The following is a 26,391-nucleotide window of genomic DNA, read 5'->3' on the forward strand; positions in this document are numbered from 1 at the left end:
AATATTAGTCTTGTAAAAAAAAATTTTGTAAAAAAATATATAAAACAGAGCAAAAAAATAAGAAAAAAAATAATAAAAAATGGAAGCAAATGAAAATGAGGAAGTAAGAAATGACCATGGAAAACCGGGTGAAAAGAAAAAAGGGGTAAGAGAAGAATATAAACAGAAGAAGGAACGTAAGAAAAAGAAGAGATACGGAGGAAGAAGATGCGCAAGTTTAACGATAGGAGCCTAAGCGAAAGCTAGAAAGTGATGCTCGATATTCGTGTAGCGCATCAGACAGGCATATACCCCGAAGCCATGTAATTCATTACTAAAGCAATCTCACCCTGCCCTATCTCTGCCCCTCTCCTGAACCCTATCCCGGCCCTGCACACCCTCTCCTGACTTCGGCGGTGCGCGCGCGTTATAATATAAAAAAAAAAGAAAAAAAAAAAAAAAAAGGAAGAACCAGCCGGATGAGGAAGGAGAAGGGCCCGAATAGAATAGCGCCCCTGACGACAAAACAAAATGAAACACAAAGCCGTGTTTTCATAATTAAAAAGATTGCATGCACTGAGTACAGTTCTCTCTTGCTCTCGCTTTTTCTCTCGTTGGCGTTCTATGCTCGCCTCCTGTACGGAGCCTTTCTGTTCGCTACGCTGTATTTCTCTTTTTCCCTTTCCATCTGATTTTCTCTGTGATTGTCCGCCGAGTCTTTCTTTCTGGACGACGCTCTCTCTTTCTCTCTCTTTTTCTCCCCCGTCTCATTCTCTCTTACTTCCGACTCTTCTCTTTATATTCTCGCCATTTTAATGATCCAAATATACTAGCGAAATATTTTCATATTAATTTCATTATAATTACACTTTATTAATAAATTTACTTTATTAATAAATAAACACACATGCACGCGTGCGCGTCTTCCTTGTAAAATGTAAAATATAAATTAAATTATTCGTTGAATATTTTTCTTATTTCTTACAACCTGTAAACTTATTTATAGAGAGGTGAATAAATAATCATTGTATTCGTATATCAATGGAATAACATTAATATAAATAAATATGGGTGGAAGATTGTAAAAAAATTATCAAAATTCATGTATATTTATTATTCTCTCTTTGATCTACTTTTTTATTTTTTTTTATTTTTTTTAATTTCAAGGAATGATGCATTTGATGAAAATGTAATGGCATGTGTGTTACGCATATCGTATATTTATTTATCATTTGTCTATTATTTTTCGTATATACAAACTTATGGATATTAATATTAATATATTAAATAATGCGTTTTTAACTCTCCATATACATTTAATTTCTTGACAATTATAATTAACATTTGATTTCGAAAATAATTATAAATAAATTAAAATATGGAAGGATTATATATGACTTTTATTATATGTGAACTCTTCTCATTTAAATAAAGTTAATTTAAAGTTATATGAAATATGTTATTTCATTATATAAATGTTCAATGTTAGTTGTTTCAATAGCAACGGGAACATTACATTCCATTTATGTTCAAAAATAGTAATAATTACAGTTATACACATAAATTATAGACATTATATTTATGTTATATGTAAGTATTATCTACATATATATACATTAACATATATATACATATATACATCTACATATATATATATTAAATATGTACACATATGTATTCAATAGAAAGAAAATTAGTAACAGGTTGTCAAGCAAAAAGGGGGTCTTCAAGTTCATTTATTGGATAGAATGTTAACGCCCAGGACCGCCCCTATGATACAGCCAATTAGCTTTTATTAATGCACCCTTCTCTCCATAACCATTATGGAGAAATTTAATCGTCTATTTATTTCGTTTTAATTATATTTTAACACATATATTAATTCTATATAAAGAATAACAATATAATAAATAATTAATGAAGATAAAAATATAATAAAAGAATTATGATAAAATTAGAATTATATCATATGTACATAATAAATTTTACTTTAACTATACAAACTATACAATTATATGTTCATTAATTAATAAGATTTATTTCAAATTTATTTGTATTTATTTATAAAATCTTTTATTTATAAAATTTCTTTAAATTCGTATTATTTTTTTTGTTATATATTGAAATTTTTTTATCTTACATTTCTTGCTGTGATATTGATTAATTATATATAATGATTAATTATAATATATAATTTTTAATAATTTTTTGTTTAATAATTAAAATATAAATTTATATTTATATATTATATTATTACAATTTATCCAATTCACATCTGACGTTGTTGAACGGGTCACCTGCAGCTCTTCTCTTCTCCACCCGTCGTTTTGTCCGATGCCCTTGTCATGACGATTTCCTAAGCCAGACGATTACTCATCATCCCCCGACTAGTTGTACAACAGAACGACTACACTGACGAGGTTATTTTAATCAACGAAACCACGTCCTCCCCCTGCCGCTACCACCTCCAACCCCTTACAATAAGGGTGCACATGAAACCATAGTGCTACCAGGGAGATCAACAGGACGGGCCAGACAACCGGATGTTATCATTTCTACAACATTTCCATTGTATTCCGCATTTCATCCCCCAGAACTTGTTCTTTATTTCTTTCTTGTTTGCTTATTTTTTTTTTTTAATTCATTCTCTTTTACTTTTTCTATCACATTTAAATATTGCATTTTAGCGAATATTAACGTATACGGAATTTTTTCCAAAATACTTTTTAAAAATTTTTGAAGATTTTAAGATCTTTTCAATATTGTTTATAGTAATTGCTTATCTTGATGTATAAATTAGAATAAAAAAGTAACAAATAAACAAATTATGGAAAAAATATTGAACATTGTATCAAATTTTTTTCTAAAACTTTACACTTTTTCTTATATAGATATTTTTCTTGATATAGATATTAATATCTATTCTAGTTTAAAATTTTTATGAAAGTCAAAATAAGTGAAGACTGAATCCTGTAGATTTCATTATTCTTTTAGTTTATTCAATTTTTGTCAACAAAGTCAAAAAGATTTTTACAAGTCCTTTTTCATCTATATAAATTTTTATTCGATTTTCTAAAATTCATTCAAGAAAATCATTTTATAAGATACTTATAAATATTTTAAATAATATTAAAATGAACAAGGAATTTCTAAAAAAGTACTCAATCTTCAAGAGAAAGATAAAGAAAGGTGTTTCCAAGTTATCAATTATAAGGCTATGAAGGAACATTTTTCTATGAAATTTATTATTCTCATTAATACTCCTCATTAATATTAGTAATTCGAGAGAAATGTTTCGATCCTTTTAATTTAGATATTTTTAATTTCCACATTTCCATCAATTTTTAAAACATTATTTTCTATTTTGAAATTTCTACCTTACATCTGTGAAACATTCTTTAAAATTATTTTGTAATTTCAAAGAAAATAAGAAAATAGGAAAATAAGAAAATTCAATAAAAAATCGTAATAGGTATTCACATTTAAGTGAAAATCAATGATCTAATTTAAAAGAAAAAATATTAGGGAATATATAGAGAGAAAATATCGTAGAGATATTTATACTTTTAAAGAATTCGAATCTGTCGATTCGTCGATGTTCGAATCTATTTTGTATATTATTAAATGCAATGTAATTGATTTGATTGTTAAATATTGGGTACCAACAATAACGTTATTACAAGCAGGTTTGGTACCAGTACTAGTATTAGTGTACCAGCATCAGTATCAGCACTATCCCCACTTCTGATATAGACATCGTTGTCGTCGCTGGTGCCGCAACCGCCACCGCTACTACCATCAGCACCACCCTCGTAACAGTAAGAAGGTAGTAGAGGGAGTAACAGCACCAGTACTCTATTCATTTATACATTAACGTAGAGCTCTCTGTAGAAGAGAGCTGCGCAGACTCACGATCAGTAGAAGAGGACAGTCGGGAGTCAGACTCGAGGAGAATATAATAGAGCCTCGGTCGGCCGTTTTTATGAAATGCATAAATAAACGAAGTCGAGGGGCGATTCTTCGTTTTTACAAGGGAAAGGAGATTAAAAATCTCCGCTTTTGTCCCTTCGTTTCCCTCCTACCAATCTGATTTTTTTTTCTCCGTCCTCTTTTCGTTTATATTTATATTTAGCCAAGATATCTATGTTCTGATAATGTATTTCTCTATGTTGACGATAATGAAATGGTCACAATATAACTTTTATATTATACCTTATAAAAATTCTGAAATTTCTGAATTTTTCTTTTAATGTATTCAATATAAATTATATAAAAAATAAATAAGTTTTAAAATTCTTAATAAAATTTATTTATATATATATATATTATTAATTATAAATTTTATAATAAAATTTAATTTACAAATTTTTAATAATATTTATTATAAAAAATTCTTAGAAAAATATGGATATATAAATGTAATGTATGAAGAAATATATGTGAAAATATTTTTATTGTTGATCATCAATTTTCTTCTTTAATTCTATTTTTTGAAAAAATAATGCATTTAAATCTATAGTCTATATTTCTTATCAATATATAACTCTTCCTTCTTTATTTCGAGAGAATGTAAAAGTGTATTGAGTGTTTTAAGATAAATGAGAAATAACAGATGTGATGAAACTCTCGAATATAGATGAAAGATAAAACTTACTTGATTTTATTGTTCATCTTTTTAAAATGCTTTAGGTACTTTTACATATTAGTTTAGGAATATGTTTGAATTTATTAATGTTAATTACTGAATATGAATAAAAAAGGATTAACAAAAAATTATTTTTATTAACAACAAAACAAACAAGAACTAGAGAATTAAGCAAAATGAAAAAGAAGGAAAACTAAATTTTAATAACATTGATGCTGAGTACACATAAAGTAATTTTATAAAATTATTATATATATATTTAATATATATATATATAATATATTATAAAATTTGGGAGATTATACTTAAAATTTACGAATTATTTAATCAATTAATTATTTTTCCTATGTTGATTTTTATTTTCTTAATAATCATTTTTAATCAAAAGTTAAAATGTTAATATCATGATACTTACACAATAATAAAGAATCTGTTCATAAATATTTTCGACTTTTGTATGATTAATATTATAAAAAATAAGATTATAAAAAATAATAGACGAAAATTTTATTTATATCTAAATTTTTAAAATACATGTCATAGATTAAGTTACGTTTCTTGAATCAAGGAAAAACATTTATCATTAATTTTAATTTTTATCTCTGTTAAAAAGATTACTTTTCTTGTTTGAAACCTGTCGAGAGGAAACTATTTCCATCAAGCATACTTTTGTGACGGAGTAGCTGATAGAAAAAAAAAAAGAAGAAGAAAGAAGAGAAAGGAAGCGAGAAAAAAGGCAGCAACCCCTTTTCTTCATAATGCGACAATGCGACCCGTTTATCGAGTCTCCTTTTAACGTCATCGAGGCGATTCCGAGTTGCATCCACGGGAGTGCCGATGCGCAAATCCACGCATGGACACCTTTCCTCCCTCTCCCTTTCTCTTCCTCTTTCCGCCCCTTCCTTCACGTTTCTGTCTCATTCTCATTTTGCATTAAAAAGCAGAAACAAAAAAGGAAAAAATGCGAGATTAGGAAAACGATGGAAAGAGAGAATACGAAGGAACACCTTCTTCGTTATCGTTATCGTTCTCTATGAAAAAGGAACAGCAACTCATTGTTATAGAAGAGAAAAGAGAAAATAGAGATAGTTATATCGAAACCGAATTCGATTCATCTTGCTTTTTTAAATTATCTATAACATTGTTATAAAAAATTCGAAATATATTACACATTTATCAGCATAGTATTAATATCATCTCTCTTCTTTCATATCCCATTTTGTGAAACAATTAACTGTAACTTTCATTCTTTTTTGCTTTCTTATTTTATCTCTGTTTAGATTAGAATTGTCACATAAAATTCATCTTTCCGTATATTCTCAAACTTCATAATAATCAGTTTACAAATAATAATTGTTACATAGATATAGGTTAATCGCATATGCTCATATTTTTATGATTTTTTAATGATATTTCTTTGTAAATAAAAAACATGCTTACAGTTTTCCTTTGAAACAAGTATAAAAAATCTAAAAATGATCGAACCTCCATTGAAGATGACTCAAGAGCCGGAAGGCCATCAACTTTTACCACTGAAAAACATAAAGAAGAAATCTTTCCTTCGTTTCTTCGAATTGTCGTTCAAAGAAAGTTTAGAGGAAGTATCATACGGTTCACGATAGGCAATTGGCGATGATCTGAATTGCAAAAGAGTTTAAAGTTTAATCTTTTTTTAAAAATTTGTACAATTAAATAAAACAGAAATTAAATTGCAAAAGAAAGTAAATTGAAAAGTCGAAATGAATATTAAAGCATATTTTGCAACATATTAACTGTTTATAACTTTGGACTCTTTCCAAATAGGACAAAATTTTTTATATTATGTATATTTTATATTATATTAAAAATTATATAATAAAATATTTTATCTCTTACGCAGAGAATGACTGTCACAAACTATTGAATCGATTGTTTCAAAATTTATCAAAAAGAAATTTTTAACTTAATTTTTGACATATAAAATAAAATATTTTGTCTTTTCACTTAAAATATTATATTAATGTTAATTAAAATTAAAAATGTTATTTAAAAAATTTTATAAAAAATAAAAATCAATTGAATTGTTTATTTTTTCTAACGTTGCTTGCTTTTGCTTTGTATTATTTACGTTAATGATAAATTTTTTTTCAGTTTCATTATATCTTTCTTTTATCAAAGTCACATTTAATTATTCGTTATAAATTGTAATCATGACAAGTTAATTTTATTTAAAAAATTTATAATAATCGATTATTTAGAAACTGGATTTCTAAAAGATTAAAGATCAAATAAAGTGAATGACACAGAGGCTAAATTGATCATCGCCAAAATTAATTATTCGATTTTTGAAAAATCAGATTAATCATACATTCTGGCGCTAAAATAAACAATTTTTCAAAAAAATGAAATTCATCACTTTGGCTCCTGAATGACTCAAATATAAAGAACCTACGAACTTACTAAAATATAATATTCAAACGTAGCTATGTGAACGCGCGTATATATACATATTCAAATATATATTTGCAGATGAAAGTATGTAAATATCGAGAGAGAGAGAGAGAGAGAGAGAGAGAGAGAGAGAGAGAGAGAGAGAGAGAGAGATAAAAACACGTATATATAAGTATATATATCTTCAGGTATGATAGATAGCGGGAGAGTGAGAAGGAAAGGAAGATAGAGAGAAAGGTGGAAAGGGGTTGACGTCGAAACGAACATTGTGCGCACGCCATAACGTAGCAATAACAGTGTTCCATTATATGTAGGTAGACCGGCGAGAGGGAGAGGTGGTGGTGGTGGGAGTGGTGGTGGTGAGATTGCAAAACATGCCTAGATTAATGTTTTCTCATTCCACGGACCGCTTGTACAACCTCCATTCCCCTCGCTACTGTGATTCGTTCGCCAACCGCTACCCTTCCTAAGCCACGTTCCACCCCAGAATCACGGTAGCTCTGTCGCGTGACAATGAAAACTACGAATTGCATTGCGTTTCTACCTTTCCATAACTACCCCTCCTTTCCCTCCACATCCTCCGCCTCCTTCGTTCCCTCGTCTTTTATAGGAAGACCTCTTCACCAATCTATCCATCTTTCTTCCTTATCCTCGTCTCTGATTCTTCGCCAACTTTTTACCTTCCTATCTCATAGTTTAATATTCTTTTTTTGTTACTTTCAAATTTAGGTATTGTTCCGTCTGCTTCGTAATTTATTAGCTTTCATAGCGTATTCATCGGTTACATTTATAGATGATTGAAGGAATTACACAATTAACGTATTATGATATTTAATGATATTTAATTATTAAGATGGGAAAAATAGTGTTGCGTAGGTATATTAAAAATGTAAATCGAGAAGAAATAAAAAGAATATAATATTTTTTATTAAAGAAAGAGATAGGTCTGGATTTATATTCTTATTGCAAAAAAAAAAAAACAATATAAATAATCTTCAGTAAATCGTTTGTTTTTTATTAATAGCATGCGAATGTAAGAAATTTTAAAGCATTAAAAAAAAAGTACGTAAATAACAGAAATAAAGGTGAAAATATTATTACAACTATTAAACTGTTTCCATGGAAATGAATAAATATAAATAAACATAAAAGAAAAAAAGGAGGAGGGAAATTTCTTTTTTTTCCATCGTTATGTCGAGCATACTTCAGCTAGAAGAAATCTATTCATTAGTACCATCTTCTCCCGGGGCTGAAGGTGAACAAGCGGGAAGTGAAGGAGAGTAGTCTGGACTCCGAGAATTCCCTTTTATTCGCATTATTATGGTAATGACACTGAAAAGCCGAAAAATGTCAGGCTTTTGTAACAGAAGGTTTGTCCGCCTGGTCCATTCATTGATTACGCCCCGCCTCCCCCCTTTCCTCCTTCCCTCCCATCCTCCCTCCCTCCCTCCCAGCCCTTCCTCTCTAGACATAGCTTGTATTTGTCGAGCAACCCTCTAGAGAAAAGTTAGTGGCTATTCGTACCTTTGGACAATGTTTCAACCAGCTTGTGCTCATCGATGTCGAATAAAGAAAAATACACCTCGTTTGTTTTCTCTCTGTTTCATTTACATATGTATCAAATTTGCACTTATAAAATATGCTTCAATCACGATTTTATTTTCTCAATCAATGATCGACATTTCCTTTTTATTTTATTACAAGTGTATAATTTCGTCGTCTCATAGCCAAAATTTTAAATGTGCGTACATTCTTTTGATTAATACAATTTTTTGATCGCTTATTTATAAATTTATGAATAAGAAAATTACTTTATGGTCATATTTAAGCTATTTTTTGATCAACAAACTTTTAAGATACAAATAATTTACATATTAATAAATTTTATAATTTTCATTGATTATATAAATATTTATAATTTAAAATAAATTATATAGTTTTATCAGCAAATATATATTTTTTACTATGCAAAAATAATTTTGAGGTGAAGAAATTTGTACTAGATTTGACAATTAAACTAGATTAAAAAAAATTATCATTTCACAAGTAATTACTCTTAATTTACTCATTTATGTAATGAACAACATTTTACATAGTTACTTAAAAATTTTAGTAAATTTATAATGTTACAATAAAAAAAATATTAAAAAAAAATTAATTTTATAGAAAACATTTTTTGTACATAAAATCTAAAAGATTAAAATCAAATTTTGTCCACTATTAGAAAATAGTGATAATATAATATATATATATACAATAATATAATATATATCTTTGTTTAAGCCTATTGTGCAAGTATTGAAATATTAATTAATGCATATCTGTTAATCAAAATCAAATCTTAGAACCAATTAAAAATTAAGTAATTACAGTAAGATCGAATTATTAATTGTTTAAATATACTGAAAAAGATATCGAAGCATACTCGTTACAATTAGGATTGCTATAGCAAAGTATGTCTCTGGAGATCAGAATAAGCGTGTCGAGTCGATCGTATGAGCCAGTAAGTGAATTACCGATAATTAGAGGATGGTTTTACGAAGAATGGGGAAATTGGATGCGCGCCTTTCTGAATCTTTGTTAATCAGTTCCATTTTGCAAAGCATCACTGCCGCAGTTCCCTCGACGACTGAATCGAGAATTCCAGGGCCGCTGGTTCTTCTAGAATTTCTCATCATACATCGTACGTCAAATGTTTCTCTTTCACTTATAATGAGTAAATTATATGAATCAATTATAATATAATTATAATATAATATAATTACTAATTCCATACAATTAATTTATTTTCAATTGGTTTTATTATTATATTTAATTGATTATTATTGATGAAATATTAAATTTTTAGATTGTGTAATATTTTCTTTGTATTTTTATAATTCTTATATTTTTTATTCTCTCATATATCTATTAAGACAAGTAAATCTGAATATGTTTAAAGCTAAGTAATCGAAAAACTTTCTACAGTTTATCTAATAGTACATATATAGTGTTATGTTATAAGAAATATCATATCGACAAAAGTATAAAAAAAAAAAACTTCTTTTTTATTAATTTTTTACATATGAATTAATTCAGATTAAACGAATCGATTATAAATTAAAAGTTCGAGTTTCAACTAGGATCGTAAAAAGACTTGTGATAACTTATTTTAACGCAAAAATAAATTTACTAATTATTCGGAAAGAAGATATTTCGAAATAATAGCAAGCAATTACCAATGAAAGTTCATTGCTGAATAATTTTAGTTTATCGTGGGATTGCGGCCCTGGAGAGTGGATCTAGCTCGGTCCGCATCCGCAGAAGGGTGGTTTTAATTACCCCTTCCATTACTGCAAAACCAACCCCGTTAGTGGATTCATTTAGTCACATTACCAGACCGCCTTCCTCTCTCTACCAATCCTCCCTCCTCCACCCCTTTTTCTCCTTCCCTGGGTCTTTCTCTTTCGTTAACTAGTGGTTGGTGCATGTTTCAAACCAATATTCTGTCTCTCTCTTTTCAAGTTCTTAAATACAACTCGTATATCTTCACATGCGTTCAATTATTGCACTTGAGGTATTATGTTGTTAATCTTATTGTTAATCGCTTTTAATATGTTTTTGTGTTCCTTCTTTTGCAATATGCAACTAGATATTTTTACAAACTGTTTGATTTTATAATATGAATAATTAGAATTTATATAAATTATATTTATTATAAATTATAATTTATCATAAGATAATATTAGTTTAAATTGATTAAGATAATTATTATATGAATACAACAACAGTTTTGTTGATATAAAATATTAGGATGAAGAAGAAATGTTCGACAGATTTAGAAATATATGAAACGTTATGAGTAGTAAATATTTCTTTTCGGAAAAAAGCAAAATTGACACTGTTTTCGAATTTGTTTATTAATATTTCTATAAATTTATCTTAATTGATAGTAACATTACATATAATATTTCCTGTTTAAATGTATAAATATGATTATTTTCTTAATTCAAAAAATTCAAAAAAATATTCCACAAAAATATTGTATGATATCAAAAGAAATATATCATGATAATCTTAATTTTACAAAATTTTTAAAGAATACTGAGGAATTCAACATCGAAATATTTTTAAAATTCTACCTATGTATATATTCTTTATAATGTATTGACTAATTAATTCAAAATTAATAATTATTCAAAAATTAATATACTACAAATATTATATAATATACTGTAAATATATAATTTATCCGATTATGATATATCGAGAAAAGATTGTTTGATTGGACTGTGAACATATTGGTTTTGAAAAGAGACCGATCTTCTTCTCCACATTCTTGCCCCCCCCCCCCTTTATCCCTCACTCTCAAAAGAAAGAATCAGTTCAATTGTTTCTCTAACGTATAGAAAATCAATTCTTTATCTATATTTAATTCTCGAATAATGTTAACATATAGGCTTTGTTACATATAAGAACGTCAACTTCTCGCAGATTCAAGAATTCAAATCCCCAAAATTTTAACTATAAATTTTAACGATATCTTATGTTTTATTATATATCGTGTATATTTAATATTTAAAGCAAATAATTTAAATAAATATTTGAATAAACAAACAAACGATTCTTTCTCTCCTTTTTCCTCTTTCTTTCTTCTCTTTTATATAAGTACACGTTGTATCAATACATATGTGTATCAATATAAATAATTATTAAACATTTAATGCGCATACGTATACATATGAATATGTATAAGAGATGGCGGATAAAAGAGAAAGATAGTAAGAACGGTAAAAAGGGAAAAGAAGAGAGATGACGAAAACATGATAGAAGGGATGCTGGCAATAGAGTGGTTTCTTGGAGGGTGGAGGGTGCATACAAAATGCGGTTTCCTCGAGCAGTACCGTCTTCGAACTTCTGAAGCTGAAGGCCTTTAGCAGCCCACCCTTCAGCTAGATTGGATGCGTTTAATTACCCCTGAAATATCGTTAATTACTCGGCCTCGGAGCAAGTTCGAGCACGGTTAGGAAGTTCGAAACACACGAATTTGGTTGTTCCTTGTACAAACTCGTCCTTTTCCAACCTGGTTTTCCCCGATTTACTGATTCGCTGATTCGCTGATCCACCGATCCACCTACCCAACGATCTACCGGATTCCACCTCTTTTGTCCTCATTATCTCGGCCGATGCGCTTTTCATCTTCCCTTCCGCCTCTCTCTTCTCTTACTTCTCCACACTCCCTTCTCTACTACCAGCCCTTCTCGTTCTAATCTTCTGTAAGCCACTTTATATACTTTCCTAAAAATACCACTATCGTTTATCGACGGATGCATTTCTTTTGCCTTTATTTAAAAAACAGTCATTATATCAAATCATTTTAATTTTTTAAAGAGAGTGACATATTTTTCGAATGAAAAATTTTCGAAAAATGAAAATCATAAAAAAACAACTTGCCTTCAATCTTTCAAGTTTTGTATGCAAAAGATAATTTCTATAATAATCGTGTTAAAAAGATAATTTTTGAAGCGTCACTTTAAAGTTTAATTATTTGTTTTATTTTGATATTCATCTTTTTATATTCTTTGACTTTTTTATTCTTATTTTTATTAAATAATTAGTTATAATATTTTTTTTCTTAACTTTTTAATATACATTTATCGTTTATTATTTATTATAATTTGAAAATGAATGAATATAAGATATTATATGTAAATGATAATTATAAATGAAATGTAATAAATAATTCGAATAACAATCGATGCATAAAATCATCAAGTAATTGGTAATATGATTGAAATATAGAAACTTCGCTCGTTACGCATCCTCTTTTCTGTGAGGCTAACCCTTTCAGTTTGTGCTACGGAGAGATTCTAATTAATCAACTGGCCAATGTCCACGCTCTATCTGGAATAAATGCACGCATTCAATCAATAGGTTCCTTTGAAGCGTATCATTTTTTTCAGTATGACACATTAAAGTATATTACGTTAAAACATTCGGGTAATTTAATTTGTAACTATTACATTGTACATTCCACTAAACTATGACTTATAAAACTTTAACATTTAGAGTTTGACAAATTTTCGATTCATTTTTATTCTGTATTACACATTATTTTAAACAATATTTATAAATGATAATTACATTTTTATTTTCTTCTTTTTTCTTCAATTATTATTGTACTTTCACTTGTATCATATGCATATACATAATAGTAATGGAAAAAAAAATCAAATCAAAATAAATTTTTTTGGTATCAGTTTAAAATAAAACGATATAACACGATTCAAAATGTCATTTAGTAAAGATGCAATTTTTGATTATATAGTATGATTATATAGTAAACTTATTAATTATTATTTTAAAGTGTTTTTTAAGAAAAAACATATCAATCCTAAAATTTTAACTTATTATAATAACAAAATAATAAAATTCATTGTTATGATCTTTATTTCTTATTTTTTATTTATTCTTATTTATTATTTCTTATTTTTATTTAGTTATTGTTATTATAATTTTAGTTATTATATCTATGAAACAATGAAACGGTCAACCAGATTTGTACAACGGTATCATTCTTAGTATTGTGTGAATACTAACTGGCGCTATACCCTAAGAGGGTGGTTAAACGAATGTTAACGAGACCGTAAATGGAACAACGCAGTGTACAGGGGCTTGATTAAAATATTAATTGAGATGGAAATAATGATTCGTTACGGTTCGATGATTAAATCGCCCTACTGTACTTCGTATCTTTGACTTTTTAATATATGCCACTGAATAGATTCTCAACTCTGATCAATCTGACCAATGAATCATCTGATACTAGAAAGCAATGCTATTTGCTTATTTATAACAGATTTCATCAAACAAAATATCACGATACAATAAATAATTTTCTAGTATTTATCGAAATAAAATAAATTTTTTTTTTAAAGTATTGTTTTCGAATAAATCAAATTTGGAAATTTTTCAATTAATTGGATGAATTCGTTAAAAGTTTCACATTCTATATGTGAAAATAAATGAAACATAGAGAATGAAAATTTTCTCGTTTACTCAATCTTTTTCAATTACACTAGTTTATTTAGATAAAAGATAAAAGAAAACAGAATTACTATTCAGCTCTCAATTGCATATCAAAGACCAAATCAAAAAAACGTGTTTGTAAGAAAGAATTAAGCGAATATGCAAATATTTTCTCTAAAGAAAAATCGTCAATAATAGAAAAGTCATCACATTTTGATATTATATATCTATATATTATTTTTTCAATAGATTCATCATGTAATTAATGATAACATTTCATTTCTGATCAAAACATAAGAGGACGAAAACACAATTTGAATGGTAATCTTTTCACGTAATCTATGATCTATTGTGGAAGATGTTAGAGGGGTTGGTGATATAGGGTAAACAATTGAAAAGAGAGTCATTGTTTGGGATCCGTTGAAAACATAAAGGAACAGTTGGGCTTCCATTAAAATCACTTTCTATGAAAACTAATCACATAGACTGCACATGCTCAACTGACTTTAGGGTGCGTCAATATGTTAAACCATTATATCTTATTATTCCGTGTTTTGTAGTCGTCACAACAAGAAGATTAATTCGTTAAATAGAATCCTCATATCTAGTTTCATTTCTACCTTTTTATTTAATATTTAATATTTAATATTTAATATTTCTCAAGGATAATATATTATAAATTATTGTAAAGAATTAAATCGTATAATATTATATATATATATATAGATAATAGATTATATAAATAAATGAAGTTTTATTGATTACTTGAAGTGCCTCTTCTCTCGATTATTGAATCATCAATGAATTTTTTTAGATTATTAACGGTAAAGAAACATAAGCTAATTAAATTATTATACTTTTAAATTAAAACTTACATATTTATATAAATATGTACTTATCTAAATATTTATATAAATATGTACTATATATAAATCATTGCAATAACCCATTCTCAAAATACGGAAAATATTTACTAAAAATATTATCGCGAAAAAATATCTATAACAATTAATTAATATTTAAACATTTATTTTAAATTTGACTAATAAAATAATTTATAATCGACATTAACATTAGGCTATTGAAAAAGACAATTAAGCAAGATGCGTAGGAAGCGAAGAAGCAGAAGTAGAAGTGGAAACAGAAGTAAAAAAAGGGGGTAAGGAGAATAAGGAAAATTCCTATTGGACTCTCGTTTTCTGGAAGAACGATTCGCGGATCTGAGTTTCCCAGCGAAGCTACCGATTCTAAGCAACCAGGGACGAAAAGCAACTATGGTAGGAGGCCAGACACGGCGATCGGTTCGAACAATACCCATTGTCCAGCATATCATTTTCACGATTTTCCATCGGTCGACTTTCAACCGAGGAAGACTTCGTTCGGAGCCACCGATGAATATCGTTCCTCGATTTTCACTACCGTTACGGTACCAGCACCTTCTCGTTTCTCTTTGGTAAACCGCTCGAGCGGATAAAACGAACACAATACCTTTTGTTTCTCATCTTCAACGCCTATCGATGCGGAGATTCGTCATCCTCGAAGAATTGATTTTTTGATCTGCTTTTCGAACATTCTTTTCATTGACTATAATCAACTTTTCAACGATTAAATATGTCTATATCTTTCTTAGTCACATATTATTTGGGATTCTTTATAAAATAAAATAAAATCAATTGAAGATATTGCTATAAGATATTTTTGATAATTCGTCAATGTAATTTGTGGATTAAACTGTTTGATCTAAACGTGCAATGTTTTTCAACCTGTGGATCGTGACCTCCAATGGGATTGTAAAATAGTTTTTGGGAGATCCTATTGAGACTGTTTATCTATTATAAAAGAATAGCGTGTCTTCAAAAAATTGGAAAACAGATTATTCTAATGATATAATATTATAAATTGAAATTATTTCGTTCTCTCTACATTATTTCTCTACATTATTTCTCAGATTAAAATCATCTGATATCTAATTCTAATTTCAATTCATTATCGCTTTTTTTTTTTTTTTTATAAATTTTAATACGTTTTAATACAAATTTTAATACATTGCATTATTTTAATGAGTTCTTATAAGTTGGCTGAAGATTAATCATTTTAATTAATATTTTCTTCTTCATGTATCAAGTAAAAATTCGCTTTTCTTTTTAAATAAGATATGTACGTAATAAAAAATGGAAGTGCTTATTGCTGTAAACTTGTTTTTCAATTTGTTCAAAATTCAAATAAGAATTCAAACCAAAAAATAAATTGGTTCAAAATTAAAATTGAAAATAAGATTAAAATGAAAATGAAATTCTATTAATTTATTAAACCCATTCAAAATATTGAAATAAAATTTTATAAATAGAACAAACGTTTCAGGGATCGGAAATAAATTGAATAAATATCATCCATTGTTTATAACAAATGAATCGAATAAATACCATTCGTTTTGAACGTTATATTGCATCCAACTAGGTGTAAAACATGAGAAAGACTATGGAAGTAGAGAAAGAGAGAAGGACTCGTCTTCCTCCGAAATTCTAGAATGACGAGTAATCATAATTTCGACAGAGTCAGTAGTATTCCGAGATTGAGATATATAATAAGCCTGAGGCTGCGTTCACATTACAGAAAGACAGTCCGATACGAGTGAGTAGGTACATTATACAAACGGAATACCTACCCCAACCTATGCCAACCTACCCGCCCATTGGCATCAAACCAACTACCACTACTATCATCGCTACCGCCACTACTCACTCTCTTATTGCGTGACTGTATCCTTGAGAGGTACTCCCACTATCTACAGGGTGATTTTCTTGAAGTATTTGTTTATAATAATATTGCTGCATTCAAATTGACTGAAATGAGTTTTATAATGCTTTATTTATTATACTCGCATATATATAAATTTGGTTCCAAAAATATCCAACCATGTTCAATATTTGATATATTCTATAAAAATAATATATTAATAAAAAAAATTATTCGGTATAATTAATAATTATATATGTGTTTATTATTTGATGATTCTATAATGATAAACTAATTTGAAAATAGATACAAATGAAATGCATGGTAAAAAATCATATGTTAAAAATTAACTATGAAATACTCAAAAAACATGTTTAGTTTTAGATACATTTTGAAACAATTATGCACATAAACTAATTAACAACTTAATATTTTCAAACTTAATTTTCAAACTGTCAATTAATTCAAATGAATCAGAAAATCTAACAATTTTTTTTTTTTTTTGTATTTATTTTGGTATGATTCACAATAAATCCATTCCAATAAAATTTAATTTTAAAAAATGCAAATTTCATTGAAAGAACATTATATTATAAAGTTATGTTATTTTTTTAATTATTTTTCATATTTTAATTCAAGAAACTTTTTAAATATTTTTTTTACATCTTATTAACTAACAATATATCTATATACTTCTTTATTCAAAAATATTCATAGATAATATAATTTTTCTTAAAGGGAAAAGATTTATTAAAATAACGTAGCATTTTCATTTCCTGTAGCATAATATTTATCAAATTATCATTTAATTAATCAATTATCAAATTTTACAATTATATCTGCAATTTTGCAAATGAACATGGTAAAATAACAATATTATTTTAATGAGGATGAATTCATAATAATTTTATATTTTGACAAATATATAAAAATATATAATATAATCAAATAAATTCATTTATATTTTATTTTTTTTCAATAATTAATTTAAAATCGATATATTTTAATTTTTATTAGCTAGTTTAATTTGCAATATGATATAAATACTGTTAATATTATTTCGTATCATAATTGTTTTTTTTATAATTGCAATTAAATATAATAATTACATCATTGTTCAAGAAAGATATTTCTTATAATATATTCTTAATATTTCTATTTTTGTATATCTTATATAGCGTATTGATATTATATATATTTATAAGATATTTTTGAAGGAATAATTCTAAGCCAAAATATAAAATAAATATAATGTTAAGTAATTTAAATTTATGTTAGATAAAACAAGATACAAACAGATTGAAAGTGGTATGACGGAAATATCTAATAATAATAAATAATAAATTTCAATCTACCTTCATCTCTTCGTCTACCATCGACTTCGTCTAATTAGTTAAAATATTTTTCTAGTTAAAATATTATATTTTCATTTTTAATTAAAATTTCAAATTTAATTTGTGGTAACATATTCATATATATCGTTAAATTTAATTTCCTATTTTTACGATGTGTTATTATATAGTAAATACAATTAATAAGACATTTAATTATTATTCAAATGTATACAATTATTTATAAAATTATATGAATTTTTCATATATTATATGTTTGTGTGTGCATATAATAAAACTGGCAACAAATAAATTATAGAATTTAAGCAATTTAATATATTAGTATATAGTTACAAAAATATTATTTCCTAATAATAATAATAATACAGTGATACAGTTTTGCTGATGCAACTTGTTTAAAATATTTCTAATTTAAAATAAAAAAAATATTGCCTTACGCTGCGCATTATTATTATCAAAAATAAAAAAAAGATAATTTCGAGACATGTCACCCGTTAGATACGCCTACAGATATACTGATACGACAAAGAATTGATACGTTCCTTTCGTAAACGTCTCTCTTTTTTTCTTTCTCTTTCTCCTTTTCGAGCAAGAGTACCGATAGACCGACAATGGAGCACATCTGTAGGTACCACGAAACAATGGCTACCGAGATTGTGGAACCTATTGCGGATAGTATTCCATAATATACCCTGTTGTTTCCGCTCCCTCGGATAGAGCTACCAGCGTGCTCGATGAAAATATATGGCCCCCTTTCCAAGGTCTATCTAAACTGACACTAGATATGCTTGTTATTCTTTCATAAATTTTCCTTATTACACTCTTATTTTTAATTTTACTCTTATTATTGTCATTATTATCACTGTTATGTATTGTATAATTATAATTATACTTTTCTTATCTAAATTTTAAGATAATTAAAAAAACTTAACTTATTACTTAGAAAATTTTTTATTAACTTTCATTAGCAATACAAAAAATACATACAATAATATATCATATAACATATTTGGTTATGTACATATTTATTCAAATATATATCCTTTATATATTTTAGTCTTATACATTTTCATTTTTATATTAAATATGGTTTAATTATATAATTGATAAACCAATCTTCCGTAAATTGCAAATGATTTCCAGGTAAATGAAGGAAATGAATTCTTCCCGCGTTATGTAACATTTTTAGTCCTAAGCGATCCTAAGAAAAGAGTTCTTCATTAATGCATCTACATTATACAATTTTTATTTTATAATTGTTATCAAATATGATTCCAAGAATTTAATTATTTTAAATATATTTTCATAAAGATCACATTCGATTGAATATTAAAATATATTTAAAATAATTAAATTCTTGGAATTACATTCGATTGAATGACAATTGAAAAATGAAAATTATATAATGTAAATGAATTAACGAAGAATTCATAATATAATATTATATATATTTTAATTATAAATAAGTATACCTTATGATAGAAGTCACTTTGTTCTAATGTTTGAATTAATCTTTCCTGTCCTGGCTTATAAAATCCAAACAATTCTGTTTCTGCTGGTTTAACAATAGTATCATTATCAAATTTAACTAATACCATGGTATGTAATTTTTGAAGATTTTTTTTGTACGTCTGAAAAAATTTAATCAAAAATGAAATGATAATTATTCTTATATTAAAAATATATCGCAAACAACAAATTACTTTATTAATATAATGTTCATTATTAATGTCTGCCAAAAATGTACTTTTTTCTTTATATTCTTCTTCATGATATGGATCATGCCAATATGTAGCTTGAATAAATTTTTTTTGAATAAATCTATAATGAAATAAAATAATTTTATTATATAAAAGTAAAATATAAATATTAATTTATAAAATATTAATCTACAAAATAAAATCTATAAAATAATATTATAATTATACTTATATATTTATAAATAATATTTATAATTATAATTATAATTATTAATTATATACTACATAATTATAATTATTAATTATGTAAGATTTGAAAATATATATTTATTCGATAGAAAAGTTCTGCAAATATTTATTATGAATCTTTCAATTTTAATTATTAAACATAATAATAATTTATTTATTTAAATTAAATTTCAGAAAATAAGAATGAAAATTTAAAATTAATACTGTAAATAAGCTCCATATTTGATGACACGAGTGATATAATGGCAAATATCGGGTTTCAACATTCCACAATTTGGCAATCCAAAAACACCTTGATGTTGACCACCCAAAGAAATAAAATTCTTAACTGAAGGATTAGGACATCTTTGAATTAATGCTCGGCTATAATGTGTAAAATATTTAATAATTATTATACAATTACTATTTATAATATAAATAAATATATTATATAAATTTAAATTTAGATTTAATTTAAAGAAGTTTATCAATTTTAATTTATTTATTTAAATTTCATTGATCTATTAGTAGTAAAACATATCATTAAACATTTTTTTATTTCTAAAATTTTTTTCAACACCTTTTAAATTACGAAAAATTATATATAAATAAATATTTAATCATTTAAAGATACTTTTTATTAGAAAGTTGCAATATATCATAAACTATTTAATTTATAAAACACTATGTAATAATTACTTTATATGTGGACATAATTAATTGCAAAATATGAGGCATTAAAAAATGAAAATAGTTTGTGTACAAGCTACAGAAAAATAAAAACAAAAAAATAATAGATAGAATATTATACATGCAGGATGTTTCATCTTGAACTTTTTTTTAAATATCTCACTTATTATTAATAGAAAAAAATATTAGAAATCAATTTTTATGAAAAGAATAAACATAAATATCATAAGTAAAAAATTTGCCTCAAGATTATATTTTTTAAGATTTTAAATAATTTATTATTATTTTCTACTAACTAATTTTATTAATTTTCTCTAATAAACTTACAAAAATTGAGCACCTTGCGAAAATCCAATAGCATTATAACCATTTTTAAGATATTTATCTTTTGATAATTGATGACAAACTTCTTGTATTTGATCATTAATATTTCCAAAATAACTATTTTCAACATCCTGAAAAGTTATATAAATATCAATAAATATTTAATTTAAAGCAGTAAAAATATTTACCAAAAATGAACAATTAATTTTAATAACAAAATGATTAATAAAATATATTTATCGAAATATTGCTTGTTTGAATATTATTATAAATGCTTATATAATGAAAATAAAAATATACATAAATATAAAGAATAAATATAAAATATTTAAATTTAGTATTTTAAACTTTCAAATATTTTATTCAGAATTTTCAGCTATGCAAGTGTTACAAAATTTTAATTTTTTAAGCCAAAATAAGAATGAAAAATAAAAAAATTGCATTTAAAGGCTTGTTTTTTACTTATTAATAATTAAAAATTAATAAAACTATCTCTATGAAAAAGCAATCTTTTACAAATGATATATATTTTGAATTCAAACTTGACAATATACAAATAATAGCTTAAATTGCTTCTGATATTTTTTCCCGAAAAAAATTGAAAATTTATTTATAAATATTGAAATAATATAGAAAATTGAAAATTGAAGGAAGATCTTAGATTAATTATTTCTAAAATATTATAATAAACATTCTTGAAATATTATTATACAGAAATATATTAAACAGAATGCTGCATATATGAATCGTATTTATCCATCTAAAAAAGAAGATATGTCCAAAAAAAATGCAAAATGAAATTAATTTTTTAAAAGAAAGAAAAAATATTTAACAAATTCTTTCTTAATTATAATATATTGTCTAAATTTTTATTCAAAGCATTCTTTTTTTTAAATTGTTAAAATTAATTTTATCATAATTGAGATTGATTAACAATATTATATAAAATTGTTCTGTTGTTTAAAATTATTATTATCTATTATTTAAAAAAATTTACTTACCTCTATTTCGTTATTTCCTAATCGAATAGAATATACATAAATATTAGGTATTGTATTCTCTATTAATTTTTTTATTGCTCCCAAACTAAATGAAAAACAACAACTGTCTCCTAAAATATTATTTTATTATAATATTTAATATAAAAAATAGTACATACCAACATATGATAATTATAATTATAAAATGATTTATATTAAAATTATAATTAAAATTAAAATATAGTAAAAAAAATCTATTAAAAAAATTTTTTTAAATATTTTTTTTTATTAAAAAATTGAAAAATATTTCAATTATTTTTTGCATAATATTACGGAATTAAAATATATAAATGAAAATATATAAATTTGTAATAATCTAATAATTTATTAAAAATAATTAAACATAAAAACATAATTTACATTGTTTTTTTGGTAGAAAATAAAACAATATAACTATCATATAATATCATATAACTATCATATAAATTTTCAATCTAAATTTATTATATCTACTATTATAATTTCTTAAACTAAGCATTAATATAGATATATGTAAATAATAAAATAATAAAAAGATTTACCCATTCCATGCCAAAGAACAATTGGAAGAGATTCAGTTTGAATACCATTAAATTGGTATATACATAAAAAAAGTAATATTAGTAAAATATGTTGTTTTTCCATAATCATTATATTTTTTTATATATAAATTGATTGTATGAAATAATTATTCCTAAAAATAAATAGATACTTAATATTTTTAATTGATTAAAAATTTTTATAAGCAAATAAGAATTGATAATACAACTCGAAAAAAGATAATCCCATATAAAAAAGAAAATGAAATTAAAGACTAACAGTTTATCACTTGAGGTTTTATTATATTATACTATTTATAAACAAAGAAACATTTTAGACGTTCGATATACTAAAAACATATTAAACACATCTTCTAAATATCTTATGATAAATAAGAATAATAAATAAGAAGTTCTTTTATAAATAAATATGATAAATAAATCAAAACCAGAATGATAAAGACAGAAAAACTAATACGATTTAAATATTCGAGTATGTGTTCATATATATATATGTAAATAATTATGTATATATAACATTTTTTATATGTATATTTTATATATATATTCATATATATTTTTTTATCAGTATATTTTTATGAATAAATTATTTATATATAATTGTAATTTATTTATATATAATTTTTTATATAAACAAATATTTTAATAAAGATTAATGATAAAATAAATATCTATATATAATTAATACAATATTAAATATTTTTAATAATAATGTTTTCCAAATATCATGAATGTCATAAAAAGTCTTACTAATGTCTTATGAATGTCTGTTATTTATTTAAATTATTTAAATACTTATTTATATTACGAATACGTATCTTGTTTGTAACATAATGCGTCCAGAAAACTTGTTTAAGACGTTCCTAAGACATTATTAAACATATTTAACATTTTATGCATCTAATACAAATGTTTTAAAGTTATTCTTTTGTGTGCTGTTACTATGAGTTATGTAAATTTTAAACAAGATATTATACAATATTTAAACTACAAAAATTATATATGCATGTGCCCGCACGCGCGCATGTGTGTGTACAAAATATCTCGTATTATAGAAAGTATAAAGTTCAATTTAAGATTCAAATACAAAAATAAATCAAAAATATATAGTTTTTATTATTTAAAATTTTGCTAAGTATTGCTATTATTAAAGTTTTTCCGAGTAAATTAAGATGTATAAACAAGTATGAATAAAACGCAAAATTATTTTACCAAAAAAGATATTATCTTGTAAAACTTTCGTATATTTAATTTTATTAAATAACAATTATTAAATTATTGTGATAATAATTAAATAATTAAACTTTTTTATTAAAATTATTATTTTATAATTTTTAATAATTATGAATTTACAAAAAAATAATATCATGCAATAAATTTCTATCTTTGTAGTACAATCTTAAATTTACACTTAAAATAATTATTTTCAAATTATTACATTTTTTAATTATTCTATTTAAAATTAATATTACTATGAGCTTTGATATTTTTACTTTTTAGGTTATGTTCATTATGCATATAATGCGTACTCTGTAAAGCTATGTAAGGTTTGATGTAATTAATTAAATAATTATTAAGCTAAAATAACTTTACATGTATGATTAAGTTATATTAAAAAAATATATTATATGAGCAATATAAATTATTTTTACAACAAACCTCTCGAATCTGTACGACTAGAAGAAAACTAAGTTCAAATGACGTTTGACAAAACATCAAGTATGATATAAATAATGTATATAATACAAAGAAAAAATTAAAAGAAAAAGAAATTAAAACAAATAAATATGAACAGATTATTTTCATTTGATAATAAATAATAAAAACAACATAATTTTAAAAATATATTTTTTTTAAATATACAATTGTTTTTTTATATATTTTATTATAATATAGATATTAATTATTATTATTATTAGTTTAAAAATATTAAATTTACTTTCTTTATAAAATATAATTATTTAATTTTATATATTAAATAATAAATATTAATTTTTAATTTTTTTTTTATATAATTTTTTTATCAATTATATGTAATTATTTATTTAATGTATATTATTTAAAAAATTTTTTGAATTTAATAATAAATATTTTTATTCTTTTTTAATTTTAAATTTTATTTGTTTACTTTATTATTACAAATTATAATTTATTTTATATTATTTCATAAAAGATATAAAAATTTAACAAATAATTTTCAAAAGTAAAATATGTAAAAATTTATTTTATTTATTTTTATATAACAAATCAAATTTTTTTCTAGTACTATTTGAAATCCTTTTTTGTATTATATTCTTACTAAGAAAGAATATAGTTTTTTATAAAAATAGACTTTAATTTTTTAAATAAAATTATAATTTAATTCTCTTACATATAAGATATTTAAATAGATAAATTGTATATAAAAAAATATTCAAAATTCTTTAAGGATTTTAATTTGATTCTTATAGATTCTAAATAGATAGATTGGTAAATATAATATAATCTATTTTGTAAATCATAGAATTTATTTATAATTTTAAATAAAATATAGTACAATCATTTAGCACAATCAGTGGTAAATATAATGGAATTGGAATATTACAATCTGTTCAAAGTAAATTTTTGTTAAATAATAAATAAATTTCATTTTGCATAAAAAAAACATAAAAATTTTCTTTTTTATCATATACATACATTGCATATTACATTAAAATTCTGAAAAAGTTAATTGTACTTTTAAAAAAATATCAATAAATTATCTTTTTGTTGAGATAAGATTCCACTACACAAGCGACACTATAGTATAATACTATTACGCGCTCAATTGAATATTTCATCGTCATCTTACTCAATCTAATATAAATTTCAATTGCTTATAATTCATTAAATAAGCATATATATAAATGAATTTTTTTTATCGTTTTGATATCTAGAATCAACCACTCAAAAATGTTCTATATTTTTATAAACATTCTAAAAATTATATAGAATATATAATATAAATAAAATGTATTATATATGTATGAATAGATATATATATATAATTAATATTCAATACATGATTCAATACATTTAATCAAAATTATAGTAATTTTAAAATATTTTTATTATATTTATTAATTTAATAATAAATATAAATTTAATTCGTATACTAAAAAAATTACTTTATAGATATATAATACAAATTTTCCAAAATATTTTTATAATATTATATTTAAAATTATTATAATTATAATAATACACATATAGCTTAATATACATTATAAATATTATATAAAATATATTAGTTATTGTTGTAATATAAAACTAAAATAAATTTAAAAAATTTGTAATTAAAATTTTATTATTATTTATATCTATATATTATATTATTAAATATCTATTTGTTATTCGATCTTTTTGTTCTTTTGTTAATCTATGATTATAACCTATTTATTCCAACTCTTTGTTTTTAAATATATATTTAAATATATATGTATGTATATATATATCATATATACATATATATATATATATATATACATATATATATATATATTATATAATATATAAATTTATAAATAATATTTCATAAAAACAATACACTAATTTTTTATATAAATATGATTTTTATGTAATAATATTTATAAATATTAAATTATATTAATTAATAAATAATATATTAATAAATTGACTATAATAATATTTTGCATTATTTATATTTTTACAAAAAATATTCTTAATGTGTAATATTTATAA

General features: G+C 24.0%; 1 protein-coding gene across 1 annotated transcript; it reads right to left on the reverse strand.

Moving 5' to 3' along the window:
- Positions 1–19,082: 19,082 nt before the first annotated feature.
- Positions 19,083–24,427, reverse strand: Ppt1 (Palmitoyl-protein thioesterase 1). The gene is made up of 8 exons (XM_012495321.2): positions 24,331–24,427; positions 22,654–22,805; positions 22,094–22,203; positions 21,096–21,223; positions 20,304–20,462; positions 19,854–19,971; positions 19,623–19,781; positions 19,083–19,351 (listed from the first exon to the last, which is right to left on the reverse strand). Exons 2-8 carry the CDS (start codon positions 22,760–22,762, stop codon positions 19,226–19,228), a joined length of 909 nt encoding a protein of 302 aa, XP_012350775.1. The 5' UTR covers positions 22,763–22,805; positions 24,331–24,427; the 3' UTR covers positions 19,083–19,225.
- Positions 24,428–26,391: the final 1,964 nt, after the last annotated feature.

The sequence above is a fragment of the Apis florea genome, unplaced genomic scaffold (assembly GCF_048593485.1).
Source record: "Apis florea isolate Af1SG1 unplaced genomic scaffold, ASM4859348v1 contig_2291_pilon, whole genome shotgun sequence".
NCBI classification, from domain to species: Eukaryota; Metazoa; Arthropoda; class Insecta; order Hymenoptera; family Apidae; genus Apis; species Apis florea.